The sequence below is a fragment of the Hippichthys cyanospilos genome, chromosome 7 (assembly GCF_059441005.1).
Source record: "Hippichthys cyanospilos isolate Australia breed blue-spotted pipefish chromosome 7, RoL_Hcya_1.0, whole genome shotgun sequence".
Lineage (NCBI taxonomy): Eukaryota > Metazoa > Chordata > Actinopteri > Syngnathiformes > Syngnathidae > Hippichthys > Hippichthys cyanospilos.
Window position 1 is genome coordinate 4,015,847 of NC_142375.1, and position 15,080 is coordinate 4,030,926.

Below are 15,080 nucleotides of genomic sequence, written 5' to 3' on the forward strand. Positions count from 1 at the left end.
TACAGTGTCACCAACATGATGCCTACAGTAATTTTGGAAGTAATATTTCAAAGGTCATTATTGGAGATAAAAAGACAATAGGCACAATGTCATTATTGGAGATAAAAAGACAATAGACACAATGTCAATGTAATTGTAGTATAATTGCTATTTTGGAAGGGCTTCAAAATGGTAACCCTTCACACTACTAGTTATCAAGCTCAGTTTCAGAGAGACTTGAGCCCCCAGAACTAAAATGCTAAATGTGCCAGAGCATTGTTGAAAAAAAAGAACAATAAATCAGAACAATTTCACTAGTTTTATAAAATAACTGCAGTGAAGAGCCACCATCTTTAGAAAGGCACAAATGTACGTACACTAAGTAAACAGACATTCAAACAAAATCAGCTGTGATGCAATTGTCAAAGCACGCTTGGTTGTATGAAAATTTTAATCAGAACTAGTACAAGACAATGAAATCCATACCCAGTTATTGTTTGTCGTATAAAGTAGTCGTTGACACACTGACACAAATGTTACACTAATACATTTATTCAAGAATTAACTATCGGAGAACTCTAACCATGCGTTGTCACCACTAAGACCACCACGAAAGAAAACATAGTAAGATCATGACGGTGCAGCTCAAACTAATCTTTGGTACCCAGCATATTTTTTTAATTAAATACGTAAATAATACCAGTAAGGATAATAAATATTAGCCGAAGATAGCGAAAATATTATAATGTAACAGTCCTAAAGGAACAAGCTTTGGGCCGCACTTACAGTAAAATCAAAACAGAAGAGGGCAAAGCAAGCAAAACTAATTTGTGCGAGTATTGTACAGTCAAGAAAAAGATTGACACATTGTTTTGTCCCATGGTCAAATAGTCTTCACAACACTAACAGGAAATCTTAAGAGTTCAAAGTAGATTGAACACAGATTAAGGTTATAAAATGTGAGTTTCATTCCAGCTTCCATGATAAAACAGTGAAAAGAAGGTAAACAACAAAACTTTTGCTCGTGAATGCCTTTGAACTAAAAGTTAAATACAGTTTGAAAAATCTTTTCCCAATTAAAGGTATCTTTGAACTAATAACCTGTAGACACCTGTAGGTCCCTGCAATTACATTTTCAATCTAAAAGGTGAAAACACCATCTACATTTCCCCTGGTTAACCAATACGCAAAAGCGAGTCATTCAGAGTTGGTCAAAACATCAAAAACATCAAAAACGTTGGAGACACCACACCTTCTCTTCGTGTTCAGTCGTTATGGCTGCCCAATATCTGAAATCTGACTGGTTACTTTGTTGCGTTGTCCAGCGCTGTTGGGTTGTTGATGGAATTAAAATCAATGATAATTTCAGTCCGTTTTGGCTTGAATTGCCTAACAGAAAAAAAAAAAAAAAAAAAAAGTAAATTGGACCAATGTTGTACATATGCATACAAAATACAATTATCTACTGAATACCATGGCTCAATGAGTGGTTTTGCATCACTGTATACAACATAAATTTTGGACTTTGTGCAACTAAACCCATGGAATTGCATACATAAAACTCAATTTCCTGTTGATGGTCCCGAATGGTTTTTGAACATGCTATGATGCCTGCTGAATGATGGTTGGATTACTGCCAATTATTATTAACACCACATTTAAATGTATGTAATAAAAAGATTACATTTTTTTCAAACACTGAGTGTGCATGCCACCAAAGGCTACCCCCCAGGGAACGTATTGGGACACCCTGGCCACCACATACAAATACAAAAATTTCTTGCCCCGCCTGGACGTATACGCCACTAGAACATTAATTTGACAACTGCTTTGAGACAAGAATACACTGTTTGCGGCAACATACAATGTCAATTTAGTTGAGAAGATAATTGAGAAAAACTGTTAAAATCATAATATCATATTGCTTAAAAACCCTTGAATTAGGTCCCTGTGTTTAACCTGAATTAGAAATTTGCTCCTCAAATTACGTCAATGATTTGCAATTCTGCTCCACATATAAATGTTGTGCAAATCTGCTCCACATATAAATGTTGAGACTCTTTACTGTTCCATCAGTATTTCCTTTAAAATCAAACAAACAAAAAACATTGAATTTAGCCATTAAAACATTTAGTTTTCATTGATTATGGTACCATATGGATGGATAAACGTGGTAATGTTTTGCCTGATCAAAAAAAAAACAAAACAAAAACATTCCGAAAGGCCCAGCAGGCAGCGTTGTGAAATTCTGATATTTCCGTTGCTTGTCGCTTACATTTAGCCTGAATTAAATTTGTGTTCCCAGCGGCTGTTTCAATGATGAATTGCAATCTAATTTTGTTTCAACAATATCATACTTTCCAATGTGTGGTGCTTGTGTTGTCAGTGTAGGATTGGTTACTATCAAGCTGATGGCTATTATTACCATCAGTACCATTTCTCATCAGTAACATTATAGATGGGGGTGGTTGAAGAAAACGCAACATGTTTGATCCAAATTCACTATACAGTCGGCCCCCGGTTTACGAACACCCTCTTTTACGAACATTTCGACTTACGAGCGTGGACCACAGGGAGTTTTTTGTCCCCCACTTACGTGCAAACCTTTCGTCTTACGAACAATCAGACATGCCGGCCATTGTATTAGGTCAGATATTTTCGCTCTGCTGCGTCAACAAAATCAGTCAACGACTCTGGTCACGGCAACGTTGAACGCTATTGCTCTTACAATGTCACAGTCACTGTCTCAGTCACGGTGTCAGTCCCGGTCTCACTCACGGAGATGCTATTGGCCGGCGTCACGTCAATCACAGATATGCCGATATGCTATTGGCCGAACGCCTTTATCTATCTTGATGGCATAGCTGGTCGGGACGGAAGGAAGGAGAGAAAATGAGTGAAAAACGGAAGGAAGGAATGTTGTGAAGACTTTGCAAACTTTATCTGTTAGACATGGCTTCTAAAATTGCAAGTGGCGGTAAAGGAAGAAGTAAGAGGATGATGACAATAGAAACCAAGCAGGAGATAATAAAAAAAAAATACGAAGGAGGCGCATGCATAGTTAACCTTGCTCGTGAGTATGGACGGAACCGCTCGGCAATCTTCTAAGGGCAAGACTTTCCTTGCCGGGGGACTGACCTCGCTCGACAACAAAATGGAGGCCTCTTCTATTATGGATTAAAGAGTAGGAAATCGCCGGTGATATGTTTTAGTTTGAGACAAGTTCTTGTTTAAGAAAATAAATAAATAAATTCTGCGGGTTGGTCTCTGCTCACCTCCGTCTCCACTCAGCTCTAATCACGTCGCCCCAGAGGAAAATGTCATTTATCCTTTGTGTATCCATGTTAATTAAATTAACTACACAGTAGGTTATGGTACTAATTTTAAATGTGAGTGTAAATATGTGATGGTTTTATCTCTGATTTAACCACGCGTTGCCAGTCAATGTGTATGTACAATTGTCATCGTTTTACTACTTCAACGAAATCATCTGCTCACGCGTGACACGGAAACGCTGATATGCTATTGCTCTTACAATGTCACAGTCACTGTTTCAGTCACGGTGTCAGTCACGGAGATGCCGATATGCTATTGGTCGAATGCCTTCATCTAGCTTGATGGCACAGCTGGTCGGGACGGAAGGAAGGAGAGAAAATCAGTCAAAAACGTAAGGAAGGAATGTTGTTAAGACTTTGCAAACTTTATCTGTTAGACATGGCTTCTAAAATTTCCAGTGGCAGTAAAGGAAGAAGTAAGAGGATGATGACAATAGAAACGAAGGAGATAATAAAAAAAAAATACGAAAGAGGCGCACGCATGGTTAACCTTGCTCGTGAGTATGGCCGTAACCGCTCGGCAATCTTCTAAGGGCAAGACTTTACTTGCCGGGGGACGGACCTCGATCGACAACAAAATGGAGAGGCTTCTTCTATTATGGATTAAAGAGAAGGAAATCGCTGGTGATATGTTCTAGTTTGAGAAAAGTTCCCGTTTAAGAAAATAAATAAATAAATTCTGCGGGTTGGTCTTCTCTCCCCTCCGCCTCCACCCAGCTCAAGTCACGTCGCCCCAAAGGTAAATGTCATTTTTCCTTTGTATATGTTATTTAATTTAACTGTACAGTAGATTATGTTACTCATTTTTAATGTGTATAACGTCGTGATGTTTTTACCTAAGGTTTTTGCACGCGTTGCACGCATTCACTAATTAACATAGGTTTGGATTGCCCGTCATACGAGCAGTTCAAGTTACGTGCGTAGCCGCTGAACGGATTAAGTTCGTAACACGGGGGCCCACTGTATTAGCAGCAGAAAACTTAAAAACCGTCAAAACATTAAAGCCACATGTCTATGGCTAAATAAAGCCAACTGTTTGTTTTTAAAAGAGAGCAGTTGTACAGTGAGTGGTCTGGGAGTCATTTGGATTTGCTGGGAGAGAGAGAGCCTTCTGGCCCATCCGGGACATATGCTGCCGGATATGCCATCGATCCATGAAACAAGGAAGGTTTGTTAATCTTGTCCATAGAGGATTTGGATGACCTCTACATTATTATGTTATCTAACCAGATTGGAGAAGAAACTATCCCCCTTGAAGGCACTGGGCAAGCGAGCGACGCACAGACTCATGCTGCGAGTGACCTGACCTGTAAACTGGATGCTGTCCTCGAGCAAAACGGTTGTCATCATGAAGGATTTAATACTAATTTGGCAATTTGAAGCCCATTCAGAGTTTCATGCAACGGACGCAATGTCGATCCCACTTTTATCGTTCTGCTTCCAAAACAACCCCCATCTGGACTATCCCCCGAGGACAAGAAGTTCTCGAGTTATGACAATTCTTTAGTCAATGTCATGGTGGGAGCCAATCCATGTGTCTTGTAGGAGTGCCTGTGCGCTGATTGAAAGATTTCTAGGCCAGTCATGTTCAAGCTGTTGAGGACAATGGAGTATTCGGTAGAAGCAGAGAGGTGAAGACAAAAGAAAGCATTTTTTTAATGAACTGAAAATTTGCCTAAATCATTAGGCGTGTGTATTATAGTTAGTAGCATGCTGAAATTTATTATGGCTTCTATGATAAGAACGTTTTATACTTTGTTGTATTTGCACATCAATTTATTTAATAGTAGTTAGTCTTAACTAAGGTAAAACTGTCGTTTAATGTCAAACGTGTACTGAGTATTTTGATTGTGTAGTATTGTGTACCTGCTTTTATAAGGAATGTGGTAAGAGTTAATGGCTTTTGTTTGTCTTTAAGGTTTTTTACCTATGGCTAAGCCTATGCCTATGGCCATGCGTGTGGCTACGGCTATGGCCCACCTGTAAACACTCCTTTGCCAACCAACATAACACAAGGATGGAAGGAAAATCAAAATGAAAACGAAAAAGGAAAAACGAGTCTGGTCATTGAGTGGAACCCAGTTTGATGCTCAGCTTTTGGTACTACCCTTCAAGTGTGGGACAAGCACAGCGAAGAAGCTAAAACACTTGGCAGTAGAGATTGAAAACCATTAATTTATTTGTATTTTTTTATGGATTTATTTTTTACAACATTCAACATTACTTTGAATTTTCTACTTTGGGCTTGCTTGAGTAGTAGGAAGTTGGGAACACCAAAGCTCAAATTTGGAGGGGCAATATGATGTTAAACATATGAAAAAGATACTCACTGGAATTTTACTCCAGCCATGTTAAGTAGTCTTCTGGAGGCAGTCATCTCTGGTTTGTCATGGTATTTATCAGAAAGATAGACCACCAACTTAATTCCTGGACAGAGGATTAAGTGAGATAAAGCAACTAAACAAAAACATATATATATATATATATATATATATATATATATATATATATATATATAAATAAAAAAAATAAAACACACACTGTCCAGCTCCTCAACCCCGAACCTTGAAGCAAGTTTATTACCGGTACACATTTTTTATTTTTAGTTTTTTTTTTAGTGTATGTACCGTATTTTCCAGACTATAAGCCGCACCGGTATAATAAACCGCAGCAGCAAAAATTGAGCAACATTTTTGTCACGGATAAACTGCACTGGACTATAAGCCGCAGGTCATAACATCAGATATTTACCCAAAGAGATGTTATATAGAAGTTGTTTTAAAAAAATTATAGTTTTTAAAAAAAAAGAAGTAATTGCCTGCCAACAGCAACGTCCTCTTTTAACACTCTTTAACACTTTAATACTCAACATGCCTGCATATTTAGAACCAACATATTAATTCAAAAATGGATGGATTATTTTTCAACATAAAACAGAAAAAAAGTTAAATAGCAATTCAAACTCAAAATCAATTCTTTGATAGCATCTTCCTCTCTCCCAATGTTTAATTGCTAGATTATTTTAGTGAACATATAAACACATTGCAGATAATTCATACATACGATTATATATATTTAAATACAATCATATATACCTTATATCAAATTTACACATCAAACTTTTAATCAAACATCTTTTCAGTTCTATTTCATGGTTGTTCCATAAATACACACATTTGTTTGACCGGTGGATTGTCTCCTGGTGGCTAGCAAAAAAAAAGAAAAAAAAGAAAGAAAAACCCGATAACACGCAGGGGACTATAAGCTGCAGGGCTCAAATCACAAGGAAAAAGTCGCGACTTATAGACCAAAAAATACGGTATTTTATCTGTTTGTGGCTGTGTGTTATGATTTTGTAATTCGTGCTGTCTTTTAGGCTACTGTATGCCTCTTCAAATTCCCCATCCTTGCGGGTGAATATAGTATAAAGCGTAAAATAAATACAATTAATTCAAAACTGGAACAATAAATAGAACAGTGCGTCGATTTCAATGAGGCAAAGAGATTGACCTCTGCCAGCTGAAACAACAAATTGTGTGCCACCCACCCTTTGGGAGAGGCTTCACTGATTCTGGACATCCAGAAGATAAATTTCTCACAGAATGGCCAGGCGGTAGTCGAGCACACCTAAGAAGGCGCCAGATGGCCAAGAGTAAACGGATGAACATCCCTTTTAGTTTTTGTTGCTAACAGCCAAGGTGTTGTCCGAATGAACAAGCATGTAACCAGTAGGATTTGACATCATTTGAGTTTGGACGGATCCTGGTCAGATTCATGTTCTTCCACTTGATTCTGTTCCAAACAATCTCTGATTCATATTCTTTGACAAATCAAGTGAATGAAGAAAAAAAAGCAGTGTTGCATGTTAGCCTCTGTGTCTTGCGGCAAGTCCCTTGCAGAGGGCGGGGAGGCTGGCACAAAAAACCGGATAGAGGCCCAATCCCCACACCCTGGAAGTCCATGTCAGAGGCAACCAGAGAAATGCCATCATCACAGGTCAGGTCAGGTGTTTGAAGGAGAAATCTCACTTGACGCCGCCAAGAAGGTCCGGGTGAAGCCACTCCGGCAAAAGTGGGGACATCTCATGCAATCGAGAATGCAAAAAAAAAAAAAAAAAATCTCCCTTAACCTTTGGGGCAAGCAACTATTCTGCTGAGAGAGCCTTCTTGGAGGGAGTGGGTGAGGAAGCAAAAGCCCATTAGGACCCAGCAGACACCCATTGAACAGGGACAGCAGTGCTTGCCACTCCAACAAGCGCGGGTATGCCAAGAATGGGAATAGCCATGGACCAAGGAATGGTATCAACATCAACAAGCTGGCAAGCCTCAGCGCTTCCCGACCATGACCAAATACGTCACCATCATAAGCAAAGGCAAAAATACAATTTTGCAGCGGAGGCTACTTAGGACCTGACAATAATCATTAAAAAAAATTATAACAATAATAATAATATCTACAGAAACAATAGGTACCTCACAGTGTTGTAATTAAATCAATTACTAAGATAAATAATAGCAATAACAGGAATGACAAAAGAAGTCAGAGCCCGAAATGTTGTGCATTTAGTGTCAGCAATCCCAACCTGCTTGAATGATGAGTTTCGCACACTCGTTACAGGGGAACAGTGCTACATACATGGTGCAGCCCTTCACATCAGCGCTGTTCTTGTTCATGATGGCATTCAGTTCAGCATGGCACACTGCGGGTGACAACCAAGTGATTAACCCATTCAAGCCCAATTTTTTTCTGGACATGAAAACATCCAAATCACATACCATTGGTAACCCTTTGAAATGATCAAGAACTTTTTTTTTTTTAACAAAGTGAAACAGTTGATGAAAAGGTGTGTTTTATGACCGGTCACAACAATGTAATTACTCATTATGCAAAGACACCTGCATTTGGTCAGCTTAATTTCCATGTGTAGATAGATCCAAAATCAAAAAGCATCTTCTGAGCATGTTTTGTTGAAAGATTAATTGAACTGTCAATAGCAAAAGTGATACTGATTTAAAGTGTTCCTGCCAGTGCTGTATCTGACTGCAAGTCTATGAGCTCCAGCTGAACATCAATGTGGGTTATTTTTCGAAGAAACACGATCAATGTGCTGTGTTGATGATATCACAACCCTAATCCAAAATCAAAATTTCCCATTTCACTTTTTAGCTGAGATTGGAGATTCTTTGCGATGTCTTCCTCCCTTCTGCTCACTATTCGCCATTACAGCAAGACTTTTTCAAATGCTTTCTGCAGACAAATATTAATAATTAAGTAAATTATTTATTTTTGTGAACAGATCTCTACCGTAACTCCAAAACAGGACGCTTTATGTTTAATATTTTTACGTGGACTAATATTTACAGTATTTATAATTATTATTTTTTTAGAACAGGTCTAACACTTTATATTGATTATTTTTTTCTGAAAAAAATGTTTATGAATAATTAAGTTCTGTCTTTCTGACAACAGATTTCTTCTATGATCCAAAAAAGGACACTTTATGTTGATTATTTTTTTTGTGGACCAATACAAATGAAGTTTGGAATGATCTGAAGTTTAATAAATCAGACACCAACGGCATTTTATTATTTTCTTTCTTTTTTTAAGCCAACAATGGTTTGCATTGGTTAAGGGGTACTTGGCTGAAAAGATATCATAGGGGTAAATAATTGAAAAATGGTTGAGAACCACTGCACGAAGTCATCAAATCAGTTTCAGTTCAGTCTGTGAAGTGGGTTGCCTGCAAGAACTTTCAAAGTTCAGTTGGTGTCAGTATTTGACAACGCAATATCAACACAGTGTGTCATTGTGCCTACACGCTCCATAACACCTCATCAAAATCTGTGTGGGGTCGCTGGCTTGTTGGTGCCTATCCCAGCTGTCTACTATCACACTTCTTTAAACAATCCATTGCGCAAAACTGACTGCTGTCAACTTCTCGAGCACTTGTTCACTCCCAAACATTATCTGAAAAGGCTACCCCAAGAACGTCAGCCGATTGAGCATTTTCACTCATATTTCAAGGCTAACAGAATATTGTCTGCTATGTCTATGTAAACATGGGTGGTACCACATGAAAGATTGCATTACATTATTTACCTGGAAAAAGAATGGTTCTACTTTATTCCGTTCCTTACTAACCACTGTTTGATATAGGTAATTTAACTGACACCAAACTATTTTGCACCATCGTCATATCAGACCCAGCAGATACCGAAGTACCTTGAAACTCTCTAAATACAAAGCAGAGCTCTCAAACATGATGATAAACTAGCTAAACCCCAGCAACATGAAACATCTTCAAGGAATGGAACCTAAAAATCTGAAGAAATTGTAATCGTTCAAAAATCAACTATTAAAAAGGTTGATATCTCTCAAAACAGCACACTTATATGATTGTATTGAGCTTAAAGTCTGATAGACAGGGCTGCAATATAAAATCATAGCAATTTACAGGTTCATTACAACCTTAACACAAAAGAAGAGGGTATTGAAACATTGTCCCGAATTTAGTATGGCATTCCTTGATCCCAAAAGTGGGTAAAGTACCCTAACTTTGAAGAGCTGTAACAACTCGTTTGAACTTGAAGGCATAAACTTCAGATTACTTTGATGTCATAAGGCACCAAATGAATAAGAATAAAGCAAATTGAAGAGGTGTCACCAAAAATGATAAGAATACTTATCTTTACCTCTCTTTGATAATCTTTCTTAGACAAGACAATATTGCTTGAGGAAACAGATTCTCACCGTAGGGATATTTAGTATCTAGACGATCATCCGCTGACCGAGCCCAAGGTAACTGGTCATCATCACAGCCATTAGGCATTCCATTGTAGCCGATACCAACAATCTTATTTTCTTGGTTCACTATACAGGCTCCCACCTGTAATCAACAGATTAACTTTAAATCGGTATTACGGTCATTAGGTTAGACTTGCACATATAATAAAAAGGTGCAAAACAATGTAGCTAACACAAGATTTCAGAATATTGCATCTGTAGAAGATTTGAAAGTTTTTTTTGTTTGTTTGTTTTTGGTGTTGTGATGATTGTTGTGATCAGTGTTGCCACTCTTACCTTGAAAAGATAATTTAGCTGCGTTACTGATTACTTTTCTTAAAAAAATGACTACATCGATTACCATCCATCCATTAGCTAGCGCTTTGTGGGGTCGCAGGGCCAGCAGCTTGAACAGTGAAGCCCAGACTTCCCTCTCCCCGGCCAGCTCCTATGGGTGGATGTCCAGGCGTTCCCAGGCCAGCTGAGATACAGTATCTCCAGCGGCTCGCTGATATAACGATTCGTCCATTTCTGCAACCCGACTCCGGATAAAGCGGTAGATTATGGCTGGGATGTTCTTTGCCTTATCCCAGAGCTAATGAGAAGAGCCGACGCTTCGCGATCTATCCGGCTGACCGGATGTGTTCGCTGGCGCCGTAGAAAGCGTAAGCAAAGGTGGGGGAAATGCGAAGTGCTGATAGGTAGCTAGGTTAAAGCTATTTCGTCACATGTGTGGTCATTAAAAAACAAGATTGATGAGTTTCGACTTGGGATTACCGAACACAAGAACCTCACGGAATGCAATGTCATGTTACTCAAAAAAACATGGCTACACTATGGAATACCGGACAAGCGCTGAATGCTACTCGTGACTCCAGTAAGACGGAGGGGGACTGTGTATTCACTTGTACTTAAACTTCATTATACAGTACTACTGAATTCGTACCTGTCTACAAATGAATTCTTGATCATTGTATTACTCAAAAGTTGTCTTACTAAAAAGGGAAAATTCTACAAGACAAATTCACTGTCATTATGGCAAGTAGCAAGTTGCATTTGCACTCTTTAAAGACAGATTACACAATTATACGAATTATCTTATTTTTGTATTAAATAAAAGTTCTTACAAGTGTGTGTATTTAAATTGAATCTTGGGTGAAGTCAAGGGCTCATGAAGTTATTTCCAATCTACATCAGAGTATCAGCTACTTTCAAGCAAAAAAAATATTAGTCAACTAATTGGAAAAAATAATCGCTGATTAATCGACTGTTGAAATAATCGTTACTGACAGCCTAGTATCCCGGCTCTCCCTTAGGAATAGGGTGAGAAGCTCAGTCATCTAGGAGTGGCTCTGAGTCAAACCGTTGCACCTCTGAGTTGAAAGGAGCAAGTTGAGGTGGTTAAGCTTCCTCCAGGTCACCTCCCTGATAAGGTGTTTCGAGCATATCCCACTGGGAGGAAGCCCCGGAAATGACCCAGGAAATGCAGGAGAGGCTATGTCCCTGGGCTAGCCTGGGCAAGCAAGGGGATTACCCCGGAAGAGATGAACGAAGTGGCTGGGGAGAAGGAAGTTTGGGCCCGACGACGGTAAGAAGTCTAGAATGAATGAATGGATGGATGGCTTTGAATACTGAGCTTTCAATAGTGCATAACGCATCAATAATAGTTAAGGATAATCTGAACATTGAAATGTCTTGAGCTATTGAAAGTAGGCTTGGGAACGGTGAACCGATACGACCGGGTATCCGGTTTTACAGGTGAGCGATACGGGTGTATGGGTAGCAGACTAACCAATCGACAGTAAACAGCTACAAATCCTTAGAGGAATCGATTGTAGAACAAAGGATCGACCATCGTGAGAATATGATTCGGTTATCCGGGGCTTTACGGTTTTCATCTCTAAAATGATGTGAGAGCTGACGAAACAACTGTTGCGCATGCTCCGTAGCATTCTGTTCACAGCTCAAAGCTGAATGTAGTGGTAGTGACGAAGCAACAAGCTAAAACAATGGATTGACAACAAGAGCACCGACGTCAAACGGACAAAAGAGGAGGAGGAAAGGAAAGCCCAATTAAGAGGTAAGCTATGTCAACCAAGATTTGCTTTGCGTTTCTGTGTTATTTTAGGCTAATTGTCACTAACGCGAGCATTAGCTAAGTCATAAAGACAAAGCTAGCTAGATAATGCAACGTTATGAGCTATTGCTTTATTCATACAGCTTGAGATGAATGCTCAACCCTCACGTTTGGGCTTAATAGTTTTATTACCAAAAACTAGGTTACTACAATACACTTGCATTGCAGAGTTGCAAAACCCAAAGACTCATCATCATGCTTGCCTAACTTGCCTTGAATCTCAAAATTAGTAGCAGGCTGCACCATTATATCAGTGATGATGTGGCTACAGCTAGGGTTATCACCCATCCCGTAAAATACAGAATTGTCCTTTATTTGGCAGTTAACTCTTGCCTCCTGTATTGAACTGATATGGGACGTGATTTGCACCGTATTCCGTAATCTCTTTGTCAAAGAGTATTGAATATCACCGTTTCTATGCATACAAACATGTTTAGTGCCACTAGGACTGGCTGACTTTGTTAGTAATTTTGTTAAAACTGCACTATTTGACCTTTATAAATGTGAATGAGATTCACAAATATCTTGTTTGAAGATTGTTGTATCATTTTATTTGTAATTTTTTCTTCTTACCTCATTTAAAGAGTAAAACGGACTTAGTTATGAGCCAGAAAATTAGAAGAAAAAAACATGTTTGTGTTAATTCGTTGTGATGTTTGGGGCGTGGCACCCAAATGTCAATCTCGCTGGGGCACCAAAATGTGCAGGACCAGCCCTTAATGCACAGGTGTCGAACTCCAGGACGAGGAATGGAGTTCGACACCTATGCCTTAATGGATCTATATATGTCGACACATAAGACGCTTTGATGAAACCTGTGGCCCGTCACTGACGTAAACACACGATCACACCTATGTTGCGCACGCAACCATTTTCAGAGCTGAGTTGTTTGTTTTTTTGGTCATGTGTATCCTAACTAAAGCCTCGCTTATCAACTTGAGCACTTACAAGAATCGTTCTAAGTTAGTTGACACATAATACACACCTGTGAGTTTGGGTCTTTGCTTCGCTGAGCTGATAAAAAGGCCACAGCCATGAAGTAATCGGGCCATTCCAGGTAGTCTTCCCTTTTGTGTGTGCCCCTGTAAAGATAAAAGTCCATTTGCTAAAGTCGGCTTTAAATAGTTGAAAAAAAAAGGTAATTGCGACTCCCAATAAAAAAACTTGTGGGATACACAAGTGGTGTTAATTTATTAACATTACAATGGGTCAAAAGACAGCGTTGGTTCGTAAACTATGTCCGTAGTTCATTGTCGCCCGTCAGACGAAACACATCTTACCCATTGCAAATATCAGGCTTCTGCCCTGAAACGCTTTCCATTATCGTTAAACACGGTCAGCAAATCCAAAAATGTAACTTCTGACAGCTGGTTGACTCGCTGCACATGTTAACTTTACCCGGAAGACAGTTCCCGCCTGTACATTAAATAATTTACCCTGAGTTAGGTTTCCCAGTTGGACAAAAACATCAACAGATGCAGTTGCCTATGTTTTGAGGACATTTTGCTAGTCAAAGATATTTTCTAAAACCAAAACTTATTAAATACAGTCACAAGTATGAAATAAATGTCTAACTAAGGAAATGTCCCTTCTTGCACAGCAGTGCCTGTAAGTCTATTTGAGGAGTTTAATATATCAATTATTGCCGCTGTTCTTAAAGCGCCATCTAGCGGCCAACCAAGCGGCCTCGATGATTAAAAAAAGGGATTTAGTTATGTGCACACGAGAACATTCAGGAAAGACCATCAAGATTACAGCACTTCACATCTAAATTTTTTTTTAGGCTTGTCCTCGTCCCAGTTGAAGATTGTACAAAGACTGATTTTTCAGGGTTACAGATTTATTAGATACTCCCAGATTAGTTCACCCCAACCATACTTCTGGTTTGTAGGAGCCCACAAAATAAAGAAGTTAACATGTGTGGCAACAGCTCCCCTAGTGTGCACCCTGATCTGGGTATTGCTCTGATTGTAATGGTGTCTTTACCCACTAGACCAGGGGTTCTGAAACCTTCTGGAGCCTCAGACCCAATTTGGGAAAGCAATCATTTCCAAGCAGCCCCCAAACGTTTGCAGAAAAAAAAAACCAAAACAACAACAATCATTTAAGCCAAACATAAGTGTTCTTTTTATTCGCCAACAGATTCAATTTGACAAGTTTTGACAAGTATATGAGTTACTTTTCAGGAATACTGAAGTTTACAAAATAAAATTTGCAAATTGCACACCGGCTCATAACAAAGTGGGTCAATTTACTCGAAACATATCGCTGCCAAGTAGCTACAGTATTTAGTGACTAAATAATCAAGCTCTTTGATGATGATGTGGATTACGTGGGTCTAATAGAAACATTTCAAAATTATTTATTTCAAAAAATATACTAAATTGGTTGAATGGATTAATTCGTTGAAGAGTCATGAATATGTTCAATTTAACATAAAATAAAATTAAATGAACACAAATATATTTAATTTTTCAATAATAATCTCTCTGCAGGTGAATTATTTACAATTCACATTGATAGTTATCCCAAACAGTTTTTCGCCATGTCCATATTTTCTACAGTAAAACGTAAACTAATAAATGAAATGCTCTCTACTTGGCTGATTCGGCACAAAATCTCCCCTCTTCAACTCTGGAACCGAAATAAAACTAAAAGACGTGGAAAAAATTGACGTGTAATTACTCTTGCACGGGTTGTATGAGGGCTTGCTATCATCATTAGTCCTCTTGCAAGTCATGAGGCCGCTTTTAAAAATGCGGGTGGCTCGGTGGAGCAGTGAATTGCACGTCTGCCTCACAGTTAAAGGGATCTGAGTTCAAACCCACCTTGCTTTGGCACCTTCC

General features: G+C 38.8%; 1 protein-coding gene across 2 annotated transcripts; it reads right to left on the reverse strand.

Moving 5' to 3' along the window:
• Nucleotides 1-412: 412 nt before the first annotated feature.
• Nucleotides 413-13,806, reverse strand: dctd (dCMP deaminase). 2 transcript variants are annotated; one of them, XM_088419029.1, is made up of 6 exons: nt 13,515-13,786; nt 13,220-13,316; nt 10,065-10,200; nt 7,897-8,013; nt 5,645-5,741; nt 413-1,368 (listed from the first exon to the last, which is right to left on the reverse strand). In XM_088419029.1, the coding sequence occupies exons 1-6, from the start codon at nt 13,553-13,555 to the stop codon at nt 1,284-1,286; spliced, it is 573 nt and encodes a 190-aa protein (XP_088275155.1). In that variant the 5' UTR covers nt 13,556-13,786; the 3' UTR covers nt 413-1,283. The 2 variants fall into 2 exon arrangements, with proteins under 2 accessions (XP_088275155.1, XP_088275156.1); XM_088419030.1 differs by lacking the exons at nt 413-1,368; nt 5,645-5,741 and adding an exon at nt 5,769-6,941 and having other exon boundaries at nt 7,950-8,013; nt 13,515-13,806.
• Between the last annotated feature and the right edge of the window lie 1,274 nt (nt 13,807-15,080).

Coding starts and splice junctions, on each gene's coding strand:
- dctd (XM_088419029.1), bottom strand. CDS start 13,555: ATGGAAAGCGTTTCAGGGCAGAAGCCTGATATTTGCAATGG. Junction 10,201..13,219: donor GCAAAGACCCAAACTCACAG/GTGTGTATTATG, acceptor TGTTGATTACAG/GTGGGAGCCTGTATAGTGAA. Junction 1,369..5,644: donor ATGGCTGGAGTAAAATTCCA/GTGAGTATCTTT, acceptor TTTTTCTGTTAG/GCAATTCAAGCCAAAACGGA.